The sequence below is a fragment of the Psammomys obesus genome, unplaced genomic scaffold (assembly GCF_907164565.1).
Source record: "Psammomys obesus unplaced genomic scaffold, mPsaObe1.curated_primary_1811, whole genome shotgun sequence".
Classification (NCBI taxonomy): Eukaryota; Metazoa; Chordata; class Mammalia; order Rodentia; family Muridae; genus Psammomys; species Psammomys obesus.
In genome coordinates, this window is record NW_026590809.1 from 2,551,917 (window position 1) to 2,579,648 (window position 27,732).

The following is a 27,732-nucleotide window of genomic DNA, read 5'->3' on the forward strand; positions in this document are numbered from 1 at the left end:
ATGGGATCTCATTGGCCAGTTATTGGATGTAACCCGTTCCTGACACTGGACTTTTGTCAGTCTGTGGAACATGGTATGAGCATTATCACCACGTTACAGATTAACTTCACTTAACCTTTTTTTTTTTTTTTTTTTTTTTGGTTTTGGTTTTGGCTTTTCAAGACAGGGTTTTTCTGTGTAGCCTTGGCTGTCCTGGACTCTTTTGTAAATCAGACTGGCCTTGAACTCACAGAGATCCTCCTGCCTCTGCACTCCCCTCCCCCAGTGCTGGGATTAAAGGCATGTGTCACCATGCCTGGCTTATTTTAACTCTTTTTATTTTTCCATATGCATATATTGTAGGGATCTTCTACAGTAATAGGTTTCCACATGACTCCTTCAAAAGATTTTCAGTGTTGTCAATCCCTCCATGCATTTCTTTATCTACCCTGGCCTCCTATCCCCAACCCTAGCTTAACCCTTTCTATTATGTTACTGCCCTTAACCTTTTATGCCACTGAGTTTTCTTTCCTCCCTTGAAGGTTCTCACACCATGACCCTTTGTTAATTTCCTGACTCCTGTGGTATTCCAAATGAAACAGACATATCTGAAGATTTAAAGCTAGCATCCACAGATGAAAGATAACTTTTAGCATTTGTCTTTCTGGGTCTGGATTACCTCACTCAGGGTGTTTGTTTCCAGCTCTCTCCATTTATCTGCAAATTTCATGACTTCCTTTTTCTTAACAGCTGAATAATATTCCATTGTGTAAATATACCACATTTTCTGGTTTATCAGCTATACATTTTATAGAGAGCCTGTAGCTAGAATTTACAAAGAACTCAAAAACAAACAAACAAAAACAAAAACAAAAAAACTCCCAGAGGATCATGAAGCCTTGTCAGTATCCATAAAATTCACCTACTTGGAAATAGCATCTTCACAGAAAATTAAGACGTGGTTATTAGGATTGACAGTAACTTAATTAATATTCATGTAAGATGAAGAAATTTGCATAAAAACAACATATCCACAAGCAAGACACAAGGGCTCACTACCTGCAAACCAAGGAAAGGGTGATGCCAGTTACCAGAAGCTAGAAGAGAGGTCTAGAGGGTTAGAAGAAACCAGTCCTGATCATCAGATCAGTGAGGGATTTCTAGCCCCAGAGCTGAGACAGCACATTTGGGTGGTTGGGGGGGGGGGGGGGGGGGGGGCATTGCAGCAGCATTAAGGAAGGCATTCTTCTGGGCAGGATCAAATGTCTAGTCTCCAGCCTTTTGACAGTATTCCCATAATCCGTTTCACCACCTTGGAGGGGTCAGTACTGTCCCCACAGCTCCAAGCTCTCCTCTGCCTCCCCATTTCACTCCAGTCACAAGTTCCTTTCCTTCCATGGCCCTTTATGTGTTTCCAGTTCTCCAATACGTATTTACTCAATTCCACATTTTTAATTCACTCTGTCAAAGTAGCCAGATGTTTGTTTCTGAAAAGACATCTGCCTAGAGCAGGGTGGATAGTTCAGCGTTAGAGTGTGCCTACCATGGGAGAGGCATCTCATTAAGCAAAGGAGAACCAAAGATCCCATACAACCTGGAACCTGGATGCTTCAAGAAATCACCATTCTTGTCATTTTCTGTCACTCTCTTGTGTCCACTGTTGAGAGCTGAGCCTTGTTGCTAATCCCTGGACATCCCCATCTTGCCTACTTCATCCAGTTTGCTTTCCTGTTCCTTATGCTCTGCATATACACAGCTCACTGCTCTAATCTTCATAACAGCCATTCCTTTAAAGGCCTGTGCCTTCCTTCCCTATCATCTCTTTTCCCTCTGTCAATCTTGGACATCTGATATAATCTATATCTAGAAGTTATCTGCCTCTGCCATTAGAGGAAGTTCCACTCAAGTTTTAAACAGTGTTTCCAGTGCCTAGAGTAGAGTCTTGAACACAGGTACTTATTTGAATATTTGAGGGAGGAGCACTCACACACATGCCAATGGATGTCATGATGTATGTAGAACATCAGAGGACAAGTTATGGGAGCTGGTTTTCTCCTTCCATCATTCAAGTCTCGGGGATCAAACTCAAATTATCAGGCTTGGGGCAAGTGCCTCTATCCACAAAGCCATCTTGCTGGCCCAAGTACTAACTTCAACAAGGAAGGTTAAATAACCAGAGATAAAGACAGCCAGCTATCCTGCCACTGTGCCGGTCACTCTCCCTGAACTATGGCCAGTCTACAATTGTTAGATAATATGTGGTCTTTCTCTCCCTCTATGGAGTCATACGGCAGTCCGTCATTTAACTTGAAAAGACGAGGTCTAAAATTCTTCACAATGGGTGTACACTCAAATGTCTGTTCCCCCTGTTGACAATAAAAAGATTTTTTTCTAACTCATTCAAAGCTTTCAGAAAGTATCAACTCAAGGAAGATGGCCAGTAGGTAAGATTTATTGCGAGTTGGTCACAGTAACATAAGAGCAAATTGGACTCAGCTGGGGTGATCAAAAAGAGAGATGTCTAATTCCTGGATCTGGTACGTATAGCTCATTCACACATGATAAAGTTTCTTACAGTCACCAACAATGCATGGACGAAGATAAATGCAGTATGTACATGCTTCGTAAACAAGGTATAATGGCTGGAAAACGACCCTTCTGATTCTGTCCAGGTGTGCAAAGGCTCTGCTGGCCTGTTGCAGCCTCTGAGGAGGCTTTTTTAGGAAACACCGAAGTGTTGATGCTTGATTCCTAACAAATTAGATGGTTCATCTGCTGTGGGAAAAGTTGCGTCTGGAGGAGAGAAAAATCAGAATTTAGTCCACCTGTAAAACAGGAGTCAGTGACTATTTCGAAATTCTGTCAGTGGCAGAGGAATAAACTTGGGGTCCCATGAGGGATCTGATTACTTGCCTTTCATATATTGTGCACGGATAATTTCTGGTTGCATGTGTCAAGACAGAACAAAGAAGTGATGTAGCTCAGTTGGGAGGGTGTTTGCTTTGCATGTATAAAGCTTTGGGATTCTTTAAATTTTTATTTATTCTTCTTTCATACAGTGCCCTCCTTCTAGTTCCACTCTCCTCTCCCCCAGATCCTCCTCTTCTACCCTCCCTCTCCACCCTTGTGCTCCTCAGAAAAAAAGCAAGCCTCCCAGAGTACAGCAAGCTACAATAAGACCATCATGTCAAGGCGAGGCTACACTCGGCAACCCAGTGGAAGTAAAAGGCTCCCAAGAGCAGGCGAAAGAGTCAGAGACACCCCAACTCCCACTGTCAGGGGTTCCCCCAAAACAACAATCCAACAAACACAACATCCATGCAGAAGACCCAGCTCAGACCCAAACCTGCTTTGTGGTCACCGTTTCTGGTTCTGGGAGCCGTCATGAGACTTCCTCAGTCGACGCCTCAGGCCATGCTCCCAGCTTTCCTTGACCCCTCTTGCTCCCACAATTCCTCCTACCCCTCTTCCAAGGGTTCAGTGGGTTCCCTGAACTTCCACACTCTGAGGGGAGGGACCCAACGGGAGAGACCCAATGGACAGCTTCAACCTGGGTCTTCTCTCCACCTAATGACTGGCTGTGGGGTCTCTGTGGCGTCTCTGTATTTGCTCCCATCAGCTGCCTGAGGCAGCCTCTTTGATGATGACTGGACTAGGCATCCATCTATGAGTAGAGCAGAACATCATTAGGAATCATTTCACTGATATTCACTTATCTATCTATTCATTCATTCAGTCATCCTTTCATTCAGTCATTCATTCAGTCACATTTGGTTCTACCCTGGGCCTTGGGAAGCCCTGGAATTTTATTCTGAGCAGTCCCTCACATAGGCAGGAAGGTCCTCATTTGCAATCCTGACACAAAGGAGGTGGGTGCAGAAGAATCAGTCATAGTTCAAGGTCATCCTTAAAGCATAAGGCCAGCCTACAGCACGCAATTGTCCCAAGTCGAAAAGAAGGAAATAAGCTTGTCTCCTTTAGATCACATATGAATGCTCTGCCTCTTTACCCTTAGGATCAGAGCTTATAACAGAAGCATAATTTTGTAAAATCGAGTAATAGTTCGCTCCAGATGCCCTTGGTCTGGAAGCACACAGCACAGAAGTACACAGGAAGGCCTGACCCAACGCTATTGACATGAGTTTATGGCTTAAAAGTGGGAACGTGAACGACTAAGATGACTTGAGAAGAATCTTCACTTTAGGAAAAGACGTTAAACTAGGATTAGTAATAAAGCCTAAATGCGTTGTAGACGGGGTTCTGAGGTCTGAGTTACCTGGGACCATGCCAGTGGCTTGATCTCAACAGAACTCCTCTCAAGAACTACGGAAGTGAGAGCTTTTAACATCTTAAAGTCCTTACTGTGATTTATTTGATGGTCAAAGACTTCTAAGCAGGAGGACTGTTGGATGAAGCACATGGGAAGCCGAGTGGTTTTCTCCATAAGCTGTACACGTTAGACTATGGCATTCTATGGGAAAGTGTTAGGTCTGTCTCCCGGGCATTTGCTTTATCTGAGGCCAAATGTGTCAGCAGGCCTTAGGTTTCTTCTAACAGGTCACTCCTGTTGCTTAAAAACCCTAACTTCACACATAAAATGTAATTCAGAACCCAGGGACTGAAAGGGACAAGGCTCACCAAGCCTCTGATACCACTTTAAAAGTAATTAGTTTCCAGACTCAATCACCACCAACTTTCATGGGAGCCTGGTGAAATCTTTGTCCAAATATGGTGAACATTCCTCTATTGCCAAAATGGGAAAAACAGCCTTATCCCCTCATCAAAAGCCATCCACCAGGAAATAGGCTTCCCCGTTAAGTTCCCAAATAGACAAAAATCATGTTCTGTGTGCAGCTCCTGGGAGGCATGTCCCAGAGCGGACTTGCAGGGCTCCGGTAAACATGAAATCACAGCTCTTGATAATGTCAACTCCTTTCTCAAAACGCTCTAGGCAGAACTTGTCCAGTTAGGGGAAACGTAAATTTATTTGTACACACGGAGCTACTAAGTGGGGCTTGTGCTTTTGCTCTTTGGAGACTAAATTCCTCCTCCCCTGTATTTGCATACCAGAAAGTTTGTGCACGCAAGTACTTTACAAATGCCTACTGAACAGCTAGCTTGAGATCTCCACAGGTGTCTCCCAGAGGACTTAGTCTGGGGTTACAGGTGGCCCCTTTGGGGCATCTTGCCTAGGTCCAGCCCGCATACCCCCGGAGAAGCACCAGGTTCAGCCTGCTCTGTGATACCCGCCGCTGCAGTTGCTCCAGGAACTTCAGCAAGGACCTGTGGGTGGCCCTTTCAGACGTCTCCAAACCACCTCAGCCTACGCAAAACCTCGCAGCATCTGGGTTCTCTCTCTACGTCTCGAGGCTCGCTGGAGACCAGCGGCATTTGTCCACGCCAGAGAGGAAAAGGCACCCACGAGCTCCCAGCACCGGCTGCAGCCCGGGGTCCGTTCCTCCCCGGGCTAGGGAACTAGACCGGAGGAGCGTGGGCAAAGCCAGGGAACCGCCCCTCCCTATCACCTCCCGCGGTCCCCTCTTACTCACACGCGGTGTGGGAGCCCGGCACTTTCACCCCAGGCTGGGCACCGCGGCCGTGCCACCCCCACCCCCGCGCGGCGGCGTCCCGGGAGGTTCCGAGCCCGGGGGCTGGCTCCGGGGCGCTGCCGGCCCCCTCCCCGCCCTCCTCCGCCCCCGCCCCACCTCCGCCGGGGGCCCCCTCCCCTCTCCCCCACCCCGGGCGGGGGCGCGCGGGCGCCGGTGACGTCAAGGGGCGCGCGGTGGCAGCACCTCCCCGCGCGCTAGTTAAAAAGAAGAAGAAAAGAGGGAGCGAAACATGAGAGGCTGCGTGAGAAGCTGCAGCCGCCGGCAGAGGAGACCTCAGCATCCTCGGAGCCCAGCGCCCGCCCTGCCTCCGCCCGGCCCGCCGCCCTGTCGGTTCCCGCTGCTGTCCCACTCAAGCAACCCCCACTTAGCGGGCGAGCGGGGTTCTACGGCTGTCTCTGCTCTCCTTCCTCCTCCTCTTCCAACTCCCTCTCCTCCCACTTCCCAGCCGCCGCGGAAAGCCCCTAACCCAACTGACGCTGGCCGCGGGCGGTGTCACCGCGCTCCGTCTCGCCGCTCCCGCCGCCCTAAGGCAAAGTTGCATAGCTCCACATCCTTCTCCCCGCCACCTCCCTCGGCCTCGGAGCGTCCCGCCGCCCCGCAGCCCTCTCCTGGAGCTGCGCCCTAGTGCCCCTGCTGGGCAGCGGCCTTCCCGCCCCCCGCCCCCCATCCTCCCGCGCCCTGCCCTCGCCGCTCCCGGCAGACGATGCTGAAGATGCTCTCCTTTAAGCTGCTACTGTTGGCCGTCGCTCTGGGCTTCTTTGAAGGGGATGCCAAGTTTGGGGAAAGGAGCGAAGGGAGCGGAGCGAGGAGGAGAAGGTGCCTGAATGGGAATCCCCCCAAGCGCCTGAAAAGGCGAGACCGGCGGATGATGTCGCAGCTGGAGCTGCTGAGCGGAGAGGTCCTGTGCGGTGGCTTCTACCCACGGGTATCCTGCTGCCTGCAGAGTGACAGCCGCGGCTTGGGGCGTCTGGAGAACAAGGTAGGCACTCCCCGGCCCCGCAGATGCGCCTTGCTGAGATGCTGATAGCGGCAAGAGAGGCTCAACTTATTTGGAAGTTCTGATAACTTTTTCTTAACGTGATTAAGTGGTCCGGGCGCGTTTTCTCAGTGGTGTGCAGATGGCCCTTCCTCTCTGGAGTCCGTGGTGGGGATGCTGGTGAAACTTGCCTATCTGCAGAGAGAGATGTTTCTGTGGTACCCGCGTCCTGGGCTGGGTCAATATTTTAAAAGAATGGGAATTAATAGTGTATTTTGGATCAAATAGAGCACTTAGTGAGGTGGAACTGTAAATTAGGGTGGCTGTGGTTTCCGGTTTATTTTTCTGGGGGGGAAAAAGATTTGTTCAGTTTTCCCCACGTGCTCCAACTAGTAAGCGGATTGAATTCTAAAGGCTGTCGAGGCGGGCGCTGTTGGTTTAGCAGCCCAAGCCCAGGCTGAAGGGTCTAGCTTGCATGACAATGGTTAAACCAGAGGAAGGGTTCCTTAAGAACTCTGAGGTTTTGCTGGAGCCTCTTACTTGAAGGTTTCTCTGTCTTGTTGTAATATTGTAAATCCAGGCTTTCACAGGTATTGCGTTGTCTAGGACTATCTTGTCTGGAAACTCATTTTTATGAGTGATGACATATGCACTTCCCATGCGTTGATTAGTTTAGTCAAGAAGGGTCTGCCCAGTGCAAGACATCGTTGGTCTTGATTTCTGTACCAGATTTTTCTCGTGGGATACTGTGCTGTGTGCTGTCCGTGGGATCCTGTCATTAACCATCACTGCGCGGGGTGGGGGCAGGGGGACAGTCAGATGTTTTTGCTCCCTCTCTCTTTGCCCTTCTTAGGTTTAATTAAGAATTCCTCTGTTACAACCCTGCAGTTGTCAAGGTCTGAGAGACTCTCGGAAAACTTGTGCTCCACTCTTGCTGGCCCAGGCATTAAAAAAAAAAAAAATGCCCAGGCTGAATCTAATTTTTATGCTCAGTTCACGGTAGATTTCACCCTATTATCATGTAAACAGCTCCTTCGAATCAACATATGTGTCTGGGTGGTACCTCTCACTTTGTTTTGTAACAAAAAGCCATATTGCATCATTTAATTTGCTCAAGTCATGCAAATAGGAAAAAAATCAATAGGACAAAAAGGGGTCGACTTATCCTCCTCCCCACTAAACTGCTGCCCACACACAGCGTCCTGTTGCTTATGGCCAAAGAATAACAACACCACCATTGTATTTGTTAGTTGGTTCACTAATGGGTGAAACTAGAGAACATCATTCTCTTTCAGTCCCCAGCTCTGTCCAAATGTTCATGCCTTTTGAGGGAGCGTTTGTCCGACTCGTTCTATTCCCAGATGAGTGAGAGCTGTCTTGCCGTGGGTTTCAGCTGCAGCTCACTCTTTATTCTTACCATATGCAGCAGTAGTGTGAGATGGGGCGACAGATATGCCAGCATTTTATTCACAACAATGTCATTAAGCCCCAGCCTCCTAATTGAATGAAGCTACAGAAACATCTCAGACCGAGCATCTTAAAGGCTTCTCCAGAAGTCCCCACCCCATCCCCAAGGGGGAAACTCAGAGAAAGGTGTGGAAATATTTCCTGGCCGTGCAGTCTCCCTGTGTGTACTGTATGCTGACCAGAGCAAGGATCCAGAGACCCTTGCAATACTGACCTCTTCCAGAAACATGTGGAATGCAAACTTTGTTCTGAACCAACTATGGTGTGGAAAAGGGACAAGGGGGCAGATGGAGGGGAGATTATAATCCTTACGGAGGTTACATTAGAAAAACTTAAGAAAAATAATTATTTAGGAGAGGTCTGCCATGTGAGCTGTGCATGATCCTGTCTGAGCTCTTCCACTCTCCACCAAACTCTGATTCATTGGGAAAATGTGTGAACCAAGTTGGATTCAGCTGTGCTGCTCTAGTGCAAGTGGTTTATAAACAATACTCAGATTGTTCAAGGCAGAGACTTGGTACAGCCATGCCCAAGTATTCTTGACCTTCGTTCCCAAATTTTAATAAGTTTTAAAAACACGTTATTTTACAATAAACATTGGTGTTTCCCCTTTCCCCGTAGCCTTCCCATATTATATGTTAGGATATTATTTTATAAATGTGTATACAAGAGAGATGGTGGTTATTTGAATGAGACATTTATTGTTGTTGTTGTTGTTAAAAAAAAATCCCAGGAAAAATTTTTGCATTTCTTCAATTTTTCAAGGAAAGTACTACTGTAGCTTTTTCTCAGGGGAGAAATTTCTAAGACAAATGGATAGTGAGCAACTAACTACTCAGAAGATTGAATGTGGTCAGCTAAGCAGTTAAATCCAGTTGCTAGGCTAACAAACTTTCTTCAGTAACGAACATTTAGTTCAGTTTCCCAGACTCCATGCTATGTTCTTATAGTTGAGTTCCTTGTAGGTTTTAATAATGTCATGTAATATAATTAGATTGTTAACTATGATAACACATAAGAGATGCCAAAATTTCATGCGGTATGTTGTCTTAGCAAAATTGCTGCAGATCCTAAATACAGCATGCTAAAGGGATCTAATTCTCATTAGCTAAACTGAATCTACAGCCCACTAAAATACCTCATTTCTAAAACTTAACTTGTAGTCACAGAGAAACAGCCTCTCTCTCTCTCTCTCTCTCTCTCTCTCTCTCTCTCTCTCCTCTCTCTGCCTTGGTGGTTTCACAGCCAAAGCTGTCAAGGAATGGGTGAAAAGTAATTGTTTTCAAGTGTGCCCTTTTACAATCATTTGTTTGCTCTGGCTCTTGCAGGGACAAAGGCTATTGTTGAACACATCCAACTAAACAAATAACTCATCCTGGGGTCCCTTTAACAGCTGCCTTAGTACAATGATCTATTTACATATTAGCCTAAAATTGAAACTGAACTCTTTAATGACATAATCCAGCACTATAGCCCAGAGGCGCGTGTGCTCTGCCCAACAGCTGAAGTCTTGTAGGCATATGACTTTTTAGAAATAGCCTTTCTGTGGGCCAAGTGATCTCAAGGCGACATCTTAATATACTGTCCTGTATTTTCTCTGTTTATCCCTTCATGGAACCCATGTGGGCACCTCTTTACAGTCTTTGTTTAGTTACTTGATAAATAAAGAGGAACATGATGGGGGGGGTCTCTGCTACTTATTTCTCTGTTGATAAGCTGTAGCTGTGTACTTTCTTCTGCACCCTAATACTTACCTTACCTTTCTTCCCTAGATTTCACTTTCATGTGGCTAAAGATTGGAGGATGAGCTGCCAAAAGTTACAGATCTGTCAGCCACAGCCTCACCCTTCCCAGGCTGGCTGTAATCATGTTTACAAGCTTTACACCATTTCCAAAATGTATTTAGCTAAACCACTATAACTTGATGACTTTGTATTTGGCTTTTTAAAACTGAAACAGAAAATTAACCTAAATTTCTTCTTAAAATTCATGGCAATGTCAGGCATAAAGTTAAGAACCTGTATGTCTGGCATAGACATTTTGGAGTGGAGAAAAAAAAAAAGAAAAGAAGGGGTGTCACTGCCCCCCGCCAGCACACACACCAGGACTCATCTGTCTAAACCAGTGTTGTTGCTTGGACTGAGTCAGTTTAATTGACTTCAGTAAGACTATTGGTTCATTGAAACCGAAGCCAGAATGATGGCTCTATCTATCTTCAAATAGGTGTTTACACTGCAGACCGCACACGGAGTAAAATGTTACCATCCTGCTGGGCCAGAGCAGCGTCAACCTTAACAAGAATAATATTCTACTTGATTTCAGATAATTTATTGAACCCTATTTGTGAAACTTTTGATGAAGGATCTTGTGGGCAGGACACATTCCAAAAATTGTAAAAGACAAAATTCTTTAGGCACTAAAAGCAATTTCTTCCTGAAGAGCAGCTGGGAGAGGACATGGGATCATTCTGTGTTAGCTATTAAAAAAAAAAAAAAAAAAAAAAGAAGAAGCACAAATAGTCTCCATAAAAGCAAGGGTAATTACAGCCTCGTTTTCAGGCAGCAGAAGAGGTGGCTTCAGCTCTCTGCAGTTATTTGGTCCCTGAAGGATTGCTATATGCAAAATAAGCAGAATCAAGCTGTACACTATTCATACTGAATAGATCTGGTGAGGTCTCCAGGCTGGACAATAAACGACATTGAAAACATTCCTGGAATGCAAATTCTAAGTGTCTGGTGTATGTTTTCTTCTACAAAACTTGGACCATTTAAGCAATTGTCACTTAAACAAGCAGATAGAAATTAAAATGTAAATGCAACTATGATTAATAACTTTTGAAAACTCTAAGTAGCTGTAACATATACATGCTTTTTTATGACCTGGAACAGCCTCTTTCAGACTGTTGAAGACTCTCACTACAATTTGTTTTTAGATTACCTTGTCTTTTAGACCTGTTATTTTTTTTAATGACCCTTGTGATATTATAATCCAGAAAAACAGAGGCTATATTACTTATTCAAATTAGCTCAACTTGTAAAAAGAAATAATTATTTAAAAAACTAAACAATTTTCTAATATCTCAAACTTTTAATTTTAATGCACCATTCCAGAGAAATACTTAAGTAGAAGCCTACATTAAAACACTGTAAAATTCATACATGCTCTAGCATTTTGTGTGTGTATGTGGGGAAATCACTGATTGATTTCCCCACATACCCATTGAAGGAATCTTCAAACCAGGTTTCCAAGTGAAGACCGATGCGAAGACTTGCATCTACAAGTTATTAACTCAAGAAATCATCAGGTCTCTGAACTGATCTTACTGAAATAAAGGACATATCACTGTAAGAATAATAGCAAGAGTATTCTTTTCATAAAAATTCAATGTCCACTATACAAAAACACGTTCACTAAACTCTGAGTGTATTCATGCATATAAAATACCTAAGGAGCTAGCTAGAAAGTTTTTCCTGGCTTAGATATAATGAATATTAAAAACGGATCTTGAGCCCATTTGGTTCAGCTTTGGGTATTTCTATAGAGCATGAAAGGCAGTACCTAGCACTGCTGTCAGACTGGGAACAAGTACAAATGTACCAAAATGATATCTAAGTAGAGTTTTAAGTTGTATGAGGGGCTTTAGGAATTGAATAGATTTTTCACCAATGACACGAGTAAGCCATGTCTTTAAAATTACACTTAGGGCACAGTCAGATAAAGGTACAGGATTTTTAAGGTAAACAGCAACCAGCATGTGCCCTGGGGCAGAGAAAGTGAATCAAACATTCAACAGTCTATAAACGTCTTAATTTTAACAGCAGGAGAACAGCTTCACACACTTGGGTTTGCAAAGGCAAGACCAGCTTCTATGTGTCCTTCTCTGACCTTTGTCTCCCAACCCTGGCCTCAAAGATAACGTTTGTCCTTTTCAAAGACTCTATACTATGACACAGTCATTCTTTTTTTTTTTTTTTTTCTGAAGTAGACTTTTCTACTCACATGATTGAAAGGGGAAAGAAAACCTGACGAAGCTCACTTTTCTCATGACTAACAGGATGTATCTCTGATTTGCGGCTTTCAGATCTTTTCTGCCACCAACAACACAGAATGTGGCAAGTTACTGGAGGAGATCAAGTGTGCGCCTTGCTCTCCACATTCCCAGAGCCTGTTCTGCTCACCTGAAAGAGATGTCCTGGATGGCGATCTCGTACTTCCGCTCCTCTGCAAAGATTATTGCAAAGAGTTTTTTTATACTTGTCGGGGACATATTCCAGGTAAAAAACAAACAAACAAAAAACCTGCATAAGTTAAAACATGCTAAGAATCTTTCTAACTGTTCTTAAATGTTTGCCTACAAGAGTTGTAAATTGTGTTTTGCCTTCCTGTCTTACTTCATAATTAACTTTTCCAAATTCATACATTTATTGCTCTGGAAGAGAGTACTATAACTCGCGCTGACAAAGAGAACACTAACTTTGTTCTAAAGGTTTAAGTCTCTTATCAAGATAACATGTAAACTTTTTACACATTGGATTCTCAGTTTAACTTTATACATGCTGGGTTATTATCAGTCAAACCTTCTTCCTTTTCTTTTCTCTTTACCTCTCTGAACTCTACCCCCAGCATGGACATTTCTTGTTGGAGCCTTTTTTACAAGCATCTGTGTGAAGGCCACTGCCTCTGATACATAGCTGACATAGGACAAGGGAGTTCCTATTGGGTTTGCAGATATTCTTTAGGTAAAGGGTGACTAGGAATTCCCAAAAGAGACATCGAACCAAGCATTTTCACATAGAGTTACTAGATGCCCTAGAAATACAGTGAGGTGGGTAGAAAGGTAAAGCCCTGCTGTCAGGACAGAGGGGAGAAACTGAGCCCCAGGAGACCTCTCCTGCTCTGGTCAGAGCAGTCTGATGAGAGGAGGACGGAATTGCCGCAGGAGCTCTTCTGGACAGTGTCACAAAGACGCCGGGCACCATCATACTTCAGAGCCTAATAAACATGGACATCATCGTAGCTCGACTGTTAACGTATCTGCCGCACGAGCCCTGGGGCCTGAGTTCACACCCTCAGAACCCATGTAAAAAAAAAGACACAGCCATGCCCATGTGTAACCTAGGACAGGGATCACAGAGATTGGCAGATCCTGGGAGCTTGTGTGAGAGTCAGTGTCTGTATGGTTAAGGGAGAAGGAGAGTGATTGAGGAAGACACCCAGCATTAACCTCTAGCCATTACACTCATGCACACACGCATACACGCATACACGCATACACGCATACACTAGGCACAAACAGAGGAGGCACACACCTATCAATTGTGTAGCTGTCGTTTTAATTAGAAGAAACATGGAGGAAGAACATAATTTAACAAGACAGATTCTTGGTCCAAGTTCACACACAAGTCACTCCAGTGAACCACTTATAAAACTAAATGGTTTTTAAGAAAGAGGTAAGCCTGAAGTACAGGAGGATGTGACTCAGATAATTCGGGGAAAGTGCTATATATAGCTTGGTATTTTTCTGACCCACAAAAACGTAGACAAAAAATTTTGAAAGAACTCTATAAATAATAAACAATCCAGGTTTGCTTGCTCCCTCTGCATATAGTGTGGCGTGTCCCTAAATCCATTTAGATGTGAAAATATTGTTGTTTTTTAACTGTGGCCGTGCCCTGACTTTTCTTAAACTAGTTGTTTCCCCTCTTTATCACATTCCTCAACACCAAGTGGAACTGCTCACAGTAGCCTCCGTGGCCACAGAGAAGTGATAACAGATTGGAGAGCATGGGGGTCGGCTGCAGACTCCCTGCCTTTACAACGTTAGCCGAAAGGGATACCAGCACTTGGCTTCTTCATTAACTTTATCACTTCCCAGCAAACGCAACGTGCTAGATTCGCAGACTCCTCCACGGTGGTCTTTATATAGCTGAAGTTATTTTAGCGTCCAAAATAACAAAACAAAGATCAGCCGAGCAAACAGCCGAGACCAAACTGCGAGTGCATCATGCCCCAGATCAACATATGTGGTGACGAATGACAAATTTATTTTTCTACAAAGTTTGTGTATATGTAAAACTGCTGAAGTGCATCAAGATGTCAAGTGCTCTATGTGGCCACCCAGGCTGCCTGGAAAGATAGCCCCATGAAGGCTCCACTCCAGAAGTGGAGAGAGCACTGAGGGCCCAGAGACCCGGGGGCCTTAGCAGCAAGCTGGGGGACAGCCTTTTCCTACGTCACTGCTGACAGTAATTTTAAATGCTTGTCCCCAAAGTGAGCTGTAAGAACACACTCTGCGGCCTTTGTGTTCATTGATTTACTGGCCGGTCAGAGCCGCAGCAGGTAGGCTACCATTCCCTACACTGTGACAAACAGACGGGGAGTCCTCCATCCAGCCCTGCCTGCAGCCCAGAAGTGTGTCTAGACATCCACTACACTACCGATCTAGAAACCGTTAAAAGAACAACTTCGTAACTATTTCACCTGACGTCTGTCTTCTGGTGTACGCCTCTCGGTAATTCAAACCCATGGGAAACAGCTATGTTGATATTCCATTTTTAAGAAACCAGGTCAGTGTATCTCAGCTGCTCCTGCCAACGTCATCTTCTTTCTACAAATCAAACCCCTGAGAAGGAACAAAGCCCAAGGAATGTGTTTTGTATAAAGAAGTAAAATTATGGATGGGATTATAACAAAGTAATTTCAGAAATTTCTTTCCTTGTCCTATATCACTCAAAAATGTACTTTATCATCTTGGCTTTAAGAAAACATGACCACCTTAGAACATACTTAGAAACTGAAAGGCAGTGCAGTTCTAGAAATTTAAATTCAGAATAATCGGGATCTACTTATTTTCCTAAAAAGTAGAAAACCAACTCAAAAGCAGTAAAATTGAGTAAACTCTGGGCTATTAATCAAAATGTTCTCCATTTGTGGACTTCTCAAAAAAGGTGATTTCGTGAAAATTTCTCTAATGCCAAAATTGCTTACCCCATGGTCTTTTCTTTGGCTTGAATGAGCAGAATAGATATTTTTTGTTCATTAAAGCTGGTATAATACACCCTGAGGAGGGCACATGGAGACACCCATTGGTATTGCTTTATTCTTTGTACCTATTACCGTAATGATTTTTATCACTTCTAGACAGTCATGTCCCAGCAGTAGGTTCCAGTCGTGTGAAAGGTCTGCACCCAATTAGTTCAATTGGTTTAATCCTGTGGCTAATGAGGCCAAGGTCAAGGGTTTGAGTCCATTGAGTTTCTCCAGCTCTGACTCCATCAGATACCTAACACATGTGTCTTATTAGTCCCAGGGAGAAAACGCTAGAGGGACAGGATGGATACATCGAAAGCCTTCCTTCCAGGGCCCAGGAGCTCTTCCCCTTTCAGCATCATGCTGGATGAACTTCTGTAGAATACATACCGAGAAATAAACTGGAAAACATAATATGCTTTAGAGAGTACTTATTTTCCTGGCTAATATGTTTATAGGGGGCTGTGTGGGATAGCAGGATTGGACTCACCATCTTCGAAAATGGCTACAGACCCTGAAGGCTTGCTAAGTACGCAGGGGGGTAACAAACGCAGTAGCTCAGCATTTGTAGACCTGACCACAGTATGGTGATCCAGGCTGGGGTAAACGCATACCTGCAGTGAAAGGCTTCGGTGGATTCTTACAAACAAGGCTGTGAGCTTGGCCAAAACAGTCAGTACATCCGGTACACAAGGTTTATAAAGATACAGTCTTGCCTAAGGTTAAGATAGTCTATTTGAAAATGAGGTCTCATTTCCTAACATTTATCCCCAGCTTATAACACTCTTAAAAGTGAAACTAGTCATAGTTTCATTCATTAATTTTCTCTCAAAATGGTGCTGGTTTGCAGATACACAAATTGCTTTTCAAGCAAACTTGAATTTTTATTTTTCTTATTTTTACTCAAACAGATTTGGTTTTAGCACTTTCAGCTTTCAGCTGGGTGCTTAGCCACTGAAGAATGAGAGGAGAAAATTATGTTTTTGTGGTGAATTCCCAAAGATGAATGAATTCTCCCTTCCTTTCTGTTTCTGATACTAGCAGATTCTCAAAGGGAGAAAGCATCCTCATTGCCCTCCTAAGGCTCGTCCTCTGACTGTCAGTCCTCCTGTTCCACACCCTGCAAACTGTGAACCCACACCCCTGAGGGCACGCACAGTACCCTGCATGCCTGTGTGCACGTGCTTCTGAGGGCACACGCTTTGTCTGGCCTCCTTTTCCAAGAGCCCAGACAGAAATTGCCCTTGAAGAGTCTCTGTCAGCAATATAAAGGTGACACATTTCACCCAAAAGTGAGGTAAAAATGTAAACCCAGCTTTATCATGTGGGACACTTTCACCATAAGGTTGGTTTGTTCTGAGGTTTGGACTGAGCCAGGTCAAGCTCACTGGAAAGGAGCTTTGAGTGTCTTGCAACTCCACCGATAAACCTCGCTTGGCTGAGTCCCAAATCTGGTTCATAAAATTCTCAAAAAATCTGATTTTGTTATATAGTTTTTAAACTCTAAGTTACCAGATGCATTTATCCCAAAAGTAGTAGGCAGATAGAAAATTCCACTGATTCTGTAAGAATCAGAGCTTAGCTATAGTAAAGATAGGGAGTGAGAGGCATTTTTCTGGGTAACTGAGACTCTTGTCTGAGCTGACTCTGATATAAAACAGATCAAGCAGGGTTTTGTGTGTTTGTCGATTGTTTGTTTGTTTGCAGTGTTAAGATCAAGCCTGGGCTTTGGGTTGTTGGGGAGCACTCCAGCAGCTAGCCTCTGCCCAGATGCTGATAAGAACAGACTTGGAAAGCAGGAGTCTTCAGAATACAGACTTACTAACAAGCACAAGAAAGCCAGTATCGTAGTACCTCAGACTATGGATGTCAAAGTTTTTTTTTTTTTTCTATATTTTCCTTCTAGTCCAAAGCTTTTAATTTTATACACAAGGAGAGCTCTGCTTATAAAAAAAATCTTTGCAGGCTCAGGGAATGGCTCAGTCAAAGCGCTTGCTTTTCAGGCCTAAGGGCTGAGTTTAGTCTACAGTATGCATGTAAGCTGAGCACAGAGGAGTGGGTCTGTGACCCCAGAAATGGGGACACAGGGATGGGGGCTCCTTAGAGCTAGCCAGGATCATGGATAGAATCGGTGAGCTTCAGGGCCTCAGAAACTAAGGAGGACAAGTGAGGAAAACACCAGATGTCGGCTTCCAACCTCCACACTTCCACCTGTGTTCACACACAGACACACAGACACACACACACACAGACACACACACACACACACACAAACACAGACACACACACACACACACACACACACAGACACACACACCAACAACCTTAATGTGAAAGAAAAGAAAAATCATCTTTATTTCACCACCTGTTTATTAAATCTATCATATAATTTTCTTTTGGTTCAGGGGTGTGTTGATTTTTTTTCTTCCTAAGAAGATAGAAGAGATCATTTAAATATAGATTATCATTATCCCTTAGAGAAAAAGGTGCAGGGATAAAAGGCTTCAAAATGTTTGAACTAAAAGGCTTACCCTTAGCATCTTCCTTGCTTAAAGATTGCACAGGGGGTTATTAGTTTAATATAGAGGCATTTGTCGCCTCCACATCAAGGCATTGCATTGGGAAAACCGGCCAACGGTAGACTAGCTTAGTTGCCATGTGTTCTTTTTAGGAAGGTATTTAGTACTGTAGGGAAATTAGACTAATTAGTGATGAGGTAAGTTCACAAATGTAAGCTGTCATCAGTGAGGAAGCTTTAGAAGCTCAACACGGGAACTTTAAGAATAGAGAAGCCCTGTGACAGGATCCCTGGATTTTTATACCCCACCTTTCATATAGCCTTTCCAGTAGACCGCACAGTAGGGCCTGGAGGAGATCACTTACTTCTCTTTTGAGGGTCTGTGTTTCCAGCACCCATGCTGGCAGCTCATGACTGTCTGTAACTCCAGTTCCAGGGGAGCTGATGCCTCTATGGCTTCCTCACACTCCTGCACACACATGGTACACCTAAGTTCATGAACAAACACACACATCGTACGAACGGATAAAGAAGTCCCTTCGAAGTACTCAACATACGGTTACACTTTCACTGGAATTCATAAATGCATTTAAAGAAGAAAAGGGAATTCTAATCCCTACTGCCCTGCCCCGTGCCTTTCCCTTTCATATTGTTGTAGCCAAGTTCTCCCTGTGATTATTCATAGTTTCTAAAACTCCTCTTTGGTGAGAAGCCAAGTCTTTCAAATGAGCTAGTTTTGCTGGACTACCTCATGGTCCTAATGGCTCCTTCTATGTGTCTGTTTAAAGGTCTTCTTCAAACAACTGCTGATGAGTTTTGCTTTTACTATGCGAGCAAAGATGGGTTGTGCTTTCCAGATTTCCCGAGAAAGCAAGTCAGAGGACCAACATCTAACTACTTGGACCAGATGGAAGAATATGAGAAGGTGGAGGAGATCAGCAGGTTCATACAATTCAATACTCTTTACTTTTTTTTTTTTAATGCTCTTTACTCTTAAAGGAAAAAAAAAAAAAAAAGGAACAAGTCGGTGGTTTTGACAGCGACATACACCTCTATGCTTATGCTCAGGAGCTATAGACTCCACATGCATTAGTTCCTTTTCCTCCTGAGTAGTTTGTTCCCCTAAAATCATAGCTTAAACACATTTAATACTTAGACTCCTAATCCTACGTTATGAGCTTCGCTTCCCTGTGACTCATGAGAATTTTACGGGCACAGTGTTCAACTTGGATTTTATGATTGCTGTTAGCTTTATGGCACCATGGAAATATTCAGCACAATTATTATTAGCAAATCAGTTTTTTTATATAAATAGATCTCAGAACATTCTCTTTAAATGTCTTCTCATAAAGGTCCATATTTGTGAGTAAAAGCAAATTTTAATTATAGTCACTGAAAATAAGGTAATGAGCTAATGACATTTCAGAATAAACTATTTTGGTTCTCACTTTTCTTTCTGAGAAAATGATATCTTGTTATTTTTCCATTGAAAAAAGAATCCTATTGTAAGATACCTAGGCTAGCAGCCCTTCCTGATTTCCAAAATCATTGGCTCTTTGAAGAAATTCACTATGGAGAATGTATTGAGCGCCTCCTTCGGCGGGGGCTGACCAGTTTTCTCTGATTTGTCTAGAAAACACAAACACAACTGCTTCTGTGTCCAGGAGGTTGCGAGCGGGCTGCGGCAGCCTGTGGGCGCTGTGAACAGCGGGGATGGTTCCCATCGCCTCTTCATTCTGGAGAAGGAAGGCTATGTGAAGATCCTAACCCCAGAAGGAGAAATTTTCAAGGAGCCTTACTTGGACATTCACAAACTTGTTCAAAGTGGAATAAAGGTTGGCTTTTTACATTTCTTTATTTTGTTCTGGCTGTGTAGGCTTTCTCTTAAGTGCTCCCCTTTTCACTGGAGGTTTGTTTCTGTAATAAAATAAAGGCTATTTGAGAGGGAAAATAAGGAGATAACCCAACCCAAGAGATCAGAAGCTGAAAGGGACAAAGACACTTCTGCTTTATTTACTGGCTGTTAAGCAGTGCACTCAGAGTGATGCTTTGACATGCTTACCCTAGATGTTGTTCATATCTAAAATAACTTTTGCTTTTAGGTCTCTGTTGATGGCACACCATTTCATGTTACATACTCACATTTCCAATTAGAAACTGTAATTGATTTTTTTATCATGCCTTTTATTTGCTTGTGTCATTAGAAAAAAAACATTTCTTATACCATGACTTATTTGTACAATGCTTTTACAGGTAAGTCAAAATTTTTTATTAATAATTAGTCATGTGTAGAATACATAATTTGAATTCTTTAGTCAAAGAACCTAGGTGTGTAAATAAACTGTCCTGAAGTTGATACCACATGAATAACAGACAATGTTGGTAGTAGGAGACTCTGAGGCATCTGTGACGTTCACAAATGGAGACACACGCACCTTCTAATGACTGTGTAGGAGCAAAATAAATGAGTCTTGAGTTTCAGAAAGAACTGGGTATCCTTTTCACTCCTTAAGTGAAAAAAGAGCCAATGGAGGATTTGCAGTTTGAGCCTCGTTAGCTATAAACTACTTGATTTATGTCCCTTTCTTAGTGAGGGACCACCAAATCAGAAGGAATCAATGGAAGAAAAGCATATTCCCATTAACTGTACAGTACTACTGTGGTATTTTTTTAAGTTAGAATGAGTCAATGAGGACATAGGTAATGCTGGGGGTCAATGAGAACTAGGGTGACTTGGGGTGGGGGTCAGTGAGAACACAGGGAATGCTGTACTTGTTGGGACCACGTGGGTCTGTGATGTCCTGGTAAAGCCGAGACGTGCTCCACAGAAGACGTGAACCTGCATCTGGCCTGCGGGTCACTGGGAGTGCACCTGCTTAGCTCGTGTGACGCTCTGGGTTCCATACCCAATACCATAACAACAGCAAAACAGAAAAAGAAGCCTAGCAAGATGGCTCATCAGGTAAAAGCACTTGCCAGACAAGCCTGACCACTTGAGTTTGATTCTTGGACCCCACAGTGGAGAGGACAGGCTTCTGAAAGCTGTTCTCTGCCTCCATGGCTGCACCAAGGCACACCTATGCCCACACCCACAGACTACCATAAATTATACATATCCTTTGATGCTGGAAATACAGCTCTGTACAGAGTTGACCTGTATGTGAGAGGTCATTGCTTCAGTCCTCAGCACTGGGGATGGGAATTAAGCCTTTCCTGTGATACATGTGTGTGTCGGGGGATTAAGCCTTTCCTGTGGTATATGTGTGTGATCTCAGTACTTTAGAAGCCACAGCGGGAAGATCGCAAGTTCAAGGCCAGTCTGCATTAGACAGTGAGGTCCCGTTAGCTGTTTGTTGCTTTTATTATTTTTTCATTTTTTATTATTTTTAAAATTTATTATTATTTTATGTGGGGGGGGTGTTTTGTCTGCATGTATGTCTGTGTATCACATGCATGCCTGGTGTCTGTGGAAGCCAGAAGGCCTGGAGTTACAGATGATTGTGAGCCACCATATGGTTACTGGGAACCAAACCTGGATCTTCTGGAAAAATAACCATATTTCCAGCCACAGTCCTAGCCCCTTTAAAATACTTATTTTTCATATATGTGTATATAGATACACATATATATGAAATTTAACGAAATTTACAAAGTTTGTGTGTGTGTGAGTGTATGTGTGTGAGTGTGTGTGTGTGTGTGTGTGTGTGTGTGTGTGTGTGTTTGTGTTGGGCATCAGATTTTCTAGAGCTGGGCTTACAGGTGAACTTTATACATACATACATATATATATATATGGAAAAGAAGAAGGAAAGAAGGAAGTTTTTTACAGGAAACAACTTGGGCACAGGACAGATTGAGTAGATCTGTTTGTACATTGGTGGTTTCCTCTTTCCCTAGAATTCATAGCAGATAATCAAAAGCAAGTACTAATGGGTTTCTATGTTAGTGTTCAATAAATACTCTCTGAAAAGGGCCCTGATAACTCACTGTGGTGTCACTGCAGAGCAAAGATAAAGAATGACGGGTGTGTTTGCGACTCACAGCTGTGGCTTCCTCCTGTGTGAGAACACACCTTCAAAGGGAAAAATGGAGAAAACGTGCTAAAACCATCCTTTGCAGTGCCGCCGATTAAGGAGACCAGTTCAGTTTTCATAGCCTCCTTATTTTGTATTAAAATCAACCGTCTTTTGTCCTAAACAACTTTTAAGTAAAATTAACACCAAATCACACACACATACATTATATTTTCCTCTACTGTATTTTGGGACTTTCCTAAGGTTTGGAAAGTTTTCTCAATAACTTGCTCTTGGGCACTAAAGAGATGGCTCAGTGGTTAAAAAAAACACTTGTTGCTTTTCCAGAGAACCCAAGTTTGGGTCCCATCAGGTCAGTTGTCTCTCAACCACCTGTAAATCCAGCTCCAGAAAATCTGATGCTACACACACACACACACACATCACACACACAAATGCATACTTTGTAAATTTCATTAAAAACTTACTTTTAGATGTTCCATTTTCTTCTTATTCATCTTTCAGGATGACTCCATTGTTCTAGTTATACCACCATCAGCAAAAGTCATTTGTCATTCTTTTATCTATTGCTTAACCTGGTTGATGAATTATTCTCTTAGTATCCACTCATAGAAAGAATGGTACTGAGTGGAATCTATACTATAAATATACATTCTCAATTTGGTTTAAAATACATTTTAGAATATTTAATGATATAATATATTGCTTTCTAATACTATTTCAGAAAAATGTTGACATTAAAAAGATACATATGATCAAAAGTAGCTATAAGGAAGATCTCAGAACCCTGGAAACTTTGATGTACAAAGTAGTAAAATTGTTCATCTTCTTTCTACTTCAATTTAACTGCCTTAAGAACAGATGGCTCCCTTTAAAGTCACAATGACTTTGAAGTTTTTCTATTCCCAATTACACGTGTTCATTGGGATACCGAATGAAAGATCCAGTGGGCTATTCTTTTCTGGCAGGGAAACGTTTCATAACGCAGTAAAATAGCACAGAGCAGAACATCACAGTCCAGGGATCTGTAGTATGTTTGCACTGGAGGGTTCTAGGAATTTTGCAGAACATGACCAGTCTTGAAAGAAATCCTGTCGAATTTGGCATCTGGGTTTCCAGAGGAGCCTCAAAGCTCTGGAGCTTAACATAAACTTCAGAATCCATTATTCTGCTGAATTAATAGGACATACCCAAAGTGCGGCCTTTTAAGTTCTCTCAGGTTCTGGCAGTAGTGATGCCACTAGGATAGGAATCTGTCTCTTAGGTACTTGAGTGTGTTTACTAGGCACGGGGCCACATTGTAATAAAGCCAACTGTGCAGTGTCTGACCTGTGTCTCACCCTCTAGGCAACACTTGGATTGGAAGTGCTAAGGGCGGGCTCCTGCCGGTGTGTGCAGTAAACGCCACCACACTCCTGAGTGGATCGTGACTGAACCATTGGTTGTGATCCTTTGCCTGTCAGAGACTTAGGAAACGAAGACATCTCACAGTTGTTTTCAGTGACTGCTCAGGCTTCTTTGGCAGCAAGTGTTTACATGCTTGTCTGTGAGTTTCGTGTTTGTCTACAACTATTTTGCATAAACGATGTCAAAAAGACTTTTCATAAGTCAGTTCACATACTACTTTTTTTGTTCTTTCAGTTTTAAAATCCTACGTGATGGTGAAAAGTCATTTAACTACACAAATAACAGAATTAATAATGCATTTTAAACCCAGCCTCCACGTGCCTAATTAAACGAAAATTATAGAAACTTCAGTGGAGAGCTCAGCCACATGACATCAATTAATGACCTGTGGGAGTAAAATAAATCAAACATAAAGAGCATCCCTGATTACAAGACTTTCTGAGAGCTAGTGCTGGCTACAAGGAATCTGGGACTTTCTCTCTTCTAATTATCAGTGGAGGAAAGATAGTGATTTCTGGCTCAGGATAAAGGCAAGTTGAACTCAGCTGATCTTAAACTCTACTGGTCCTTGTAACTACAGCCAATGCCATCTACAATCAGTCAATGACTGAGAAGCCTAGGAACAATTCTTCTCTACTCAGATCTCTCTGTGTGTGTGTGAGAGAGAGAGAGAGAGAGAGCGCACACATGTACCCATGCAGGCGCATATGCCCACGTGTGCAGATCCGGAGCTAGAGGTGGACAGCGGCTGTATTCCTGATCACGTTCCATGCTGCTTTTTGAGACAGGAGCTCACTCACCGCAGTGATTGCTGATTGGCTAGACTTGCTGGCTAAGGAATTCTGAGATTCCACCCGTCTCCGTTCCCACAGCACTAAGGTCACAGATTTGTGTCACCGTGCCTGGAGCTTTACACACTTTTGAGGCAGGAGCTTTGCTCACAGCAAGAGTATGTTGCCCAGAATATAAGCGGTCACAGTGTCCTCTCGGGTGTTAACCATGTCAGGTTCACAGGACAACATGACCTGTGAATATGCAAGACCCAAGCTGAAGATAAAGTTTGCTCTGGGACATAATCCTGGGAATTACGATTGGAAGTCAGTCTGAGACACGATTCACAAGTCCACCACTAGTACTGACACGGCTGTGTTATTTTTTGAGTTAGATATTTGAGTGTGTGTAGTGAGGAATGAGACCACCTTCTGATGAAGACATCTCCACTCATGCCGCCTGTCGCTGACTGGCTAGGGAACATCTGGAGTGTTAAAAGGAGGCTCCTGCCGGTCTGGTGGCATAGATCCCACCATTCTGTTTACTCAGGCTGGCGTGCCACGCGTGCACCGGACTCTGCACTGTGCGGCTGTGTGCACACGTGTTGTTACTGCTGACCCTGGGGGCAAGGGGCACACAGCTGTACTCCCTGTCTCCAGGAAGATCTCTGAACACCGAGGCTGTGGACCACGTAAGCTGGTTCTCTGGTTTGGAGATTCGGAGGTCCAAGAAACAGCTCCCTGTCTGAAGTCCTCAGAGGCCATAGACCAGCCGCTCTCAAGAATGGACAGTCACCTGTTATGCTGACCCAGGAGCTTTCAAAGTTCCAACTCAGGGCGGGCAGGCCTGGGCTCAGGCAGGAGCTTTTGCACATTCTTTGAAAGGCTGGTCAGTTTCACGGAGGTTGAGACTCGCTGTCTCTGCCTGGTCTGCACACCCAGCTGGGTGGCCCACGATCACTCAGAGCAAATGGCTGAGCATCACTCTTTGACCAGGATCCTTTGTTATTTTCTCAGTCTATGCATATTACTTGTCCAGTCTGAGCAAGGAGAGGAGTTGTCTGTGGTAGTATGAAATATTTGACACGGAGCTTTGAAAAGCATATTTTTTTATAATTTGTGTGTCTGCGTGTGTACATGCACACACACACACTTGTGTAAGTCAAAGGACAACTGTGGCAATCAGGTCTTTCCTTTTACCGTGTTCGCCCTAAAGGTGGGGCTCAGGCTTGTGCCAAGCATGGCAGCAAAGCCTTCACTCCACTAAACCCTGCTGCTGGCCTGACATCAAGCTTTGAAAATAGTATCTTAGCTCATCCATTATGGCCTTATTTTTATTTATTTTCTCCATGTTGGAATCTGGTGCTTGACTATTGGCAAATTGTTGGCGTTAGTGTTCAGGAAGTTTGCTGCTCTCTCCATCAATCCTACTTGCACAGGACCTGCACCCAGGAAGGTACTCTGACATAATCTCCCCTGCTTTTGCAGCTGAGGCTGCAGAAGTCAGCCATGGCCTTGCCAGTGTGCAGAAGGAAGCAGCAGCCTGCACCTGACCCCGGAAGGGCCTGCCAGGCACCCCTCCCTGCTTGGTTCTCAGGAGCGGTCAGCAGACAGAGAGGGTCACATCCCCAGCCCCCAGCTTGCACCATGCATCAGAGCCTGTCTGTCATTGGAACAAGTGTCACTGGACCCCTGTCCCTCTCTGTCTACTTGTACCCTCCCTTCAAAAGATGCTTTTTGAAGCAATCCTTTTATAGGGGGAGGAGAGGACATAAGGCTGAAAGCTGCTGACTGTCCGGGTGACTGAGCCCATTGAGGTAGGGCTCTTGAGAGACCCAGCCCTAGTGCCCGGCAATCCCAGGGACATGTGGGGGACAGAGGCTGTTGAGGGCCCAGCCCTGCCGCGCAGTTCCCGGCTTGTGGTTCACAGGCAGAAAAACCAGCATTTAGAGTGTGCTGAGACCTGAGTGTTCACTGTGAGCCCAGTGGGGCATGTTCTCCTCTTCTGGACGTTTTGTGTTTTCTGTCATTGAGTTACAATTTTGTGGCAGTGCTGGAAATGTCTCTGTTGCTGCTTGCATGACAGGATGCAGAAGTGAGAAACAGCTTGCTTCTTCAAGTACCGTTGTGAGCATGGCATGTATTCTTAAAAGCACGCAGCAGGGGCTAGACCATGTGCAAAATGCATCCTCAAAAAAATAGTCAGTGCCCTGCTGGAGTTTGAGAGAAAGACACACTCAGCTGAAATAAAGCAGCAAATTATATTTGTAAAACATTGCAATAGGGTCATCACCATTCTGAAAGGTTTTTTGTATCCTGTCTGTCATTTAAAGGGTATATTTTTATTTGTATGTTTTTAAGATAGCCCAGGCTAGCCTCAAACTTGTGCCCTTCCTGCATCAGCCTTCCAAGTATTAGGATTACAGATATCATCCAACCCTACTTGGCTTCATTTTGAAAGTTTTTGACATATCAAATTACTTCCTATAAATTATTAAGCTGACCAAGAAAAAGAATGGCTATGGTGGCAGAATAATTTTTTCATTCCTATAGAAAGTGGTAGACATTAGCTCTCAAAAACACAAACTTTTAAGTACCGTTGTTTTTTGTTTTGTTTTGTTTTTGTCTTTTTATTTTGGTTGTTTAGAAATCTGGTCCAAAACCAGTCTGTTAAAATGTAAATAAAATGTTGCCACATTAAGTCAAAATTCTTTACTGCAGTGGGTTTTGGGTTTTGTTTTTCTACCAAGGCAGTGTTTTTTACCTTATTAAGTATTTCCTGTGCTTTGTGTCATAATGCTCTGAGCTTTATGAAAACAACGCATTTTCAAATTTTTAGCATTTAATCTCATTTTAAAATATTTTTCATAAAGCAACAAGTCCCTTGTTATAAGTTGAGCAGCTCAAATTCAAAGCTCTGAACTCTGAAATGGTTGAGAATCAGAGTCTGTGAGTACTTGATGACAAGAGTTACCTATCCTGTTGATAAGCCCTTTGCAACGAGTAGAAACACGTGCTGTGGGCTGTGCCCGCCTGAGTCATTTCATCTATATTTCTTCACACGTGTCCTGTTTAAACTGGCGTGGCCCCCTGGGTACCCTCTGCCTGCATAATGAAGGTATGCTTTCTCCTATTTGTCAGGGCCAGGGCATCAAGGGGAAGGTGGTGGAAGTCCCTACTTGAATGTCTTTATCTTTACTCAAGACTTCAAGGGCAAAGGAAACGGAGACTGTAAATCTGATGATTCTTGGGTAATCATGTAAAATGAGGACAACCCAAGAAACATGGATGCTAGGAACAGCATCTGCCACCTTTGAAAGGCGTGTGTCCTCCCCTAGAAAGTCAGCAGAGGAGACCCTTCCATGACGTGGTGGTCAGCTTCCCAGTGGACACAGCACGGGGAGCTTGTCAGTGGTAGAAGGTGGCATGACTGACGTACCCTTTTATGGACTCCCAACGCATCCGCATCGCCATCTGCCCTGTTAGCAAAGTATCTCTAAGTTATTACATGGGTTATCTCTGCCATCCCTACAGGACCCCTGTGGGGAAGCTATTAATAGGCTACGCCACGCTGTGAGGTGACACAGCCACAGGCCCTAGAACCACATTTCAGAAGCAGAGTGGGTGACACTGGGCTCTAACCATGGCCATGAGCTGCTGTCCTCATCTCAGTGGGTGGCGCTGTCCCAGAAGAGAGGCTGCAACAGGTCCGCTGATAGCTGGCTGAGCACTGAGGGCCTCGGACCTAGAACCAGGCACAAAGATTTGGCTTCGTGCAGTTGCACCTGCTGTGTGCTGCTACTCTGGCCCGGGGCAGGCTGTGTTCTCTCTTCTTTAAGTCAGTGTTTTTACCAGTTGAACAAAGGTGGAGAGTAGCAGCAAACATTTTACATGCGGGATCTCATATAAACATGAAGTGCTTTGTAAGCCTGAGCTATTATCA

General features: G+C 43.8%; 1 protein-coding gene across 2 annotated transcripts in view; it reads left to right on the top strand.

The window, feature by feature from the left end:
• The first annotated feature begins 5,836 nt into the window (after positions 1–5,836).
• Hhip (hedgehog interacting protein) overlaps positions 5,837–27,732 on the top strand; it is a 98,294-nt gene continuing 76,398 nt past the window's right edge. For both annotated transcript variants that reach the window (XM_055609061.1, XM_055609062.1), the window contains exons 1-4: positions 5,837–6,567; positions 12,113–12,305; positions 18,367–18,520; positions 19,212–19,413. In XM_055609061.1, coding sequence (XP_055465036.1) covers positions 6,292–6,567; positions 12,113–12,305; positions 18,367–18,520; positions 19,212–19,413 — 825 coding nt within the window. In that variant the 5' untranslated portion in view covers positions 5,837–6,291. The remainder of the gene's footprint in view (positions 6,568–12,112; positions 12,306–18,366; positions 18,521–19,211; positions 19,414–27,732) is intronic.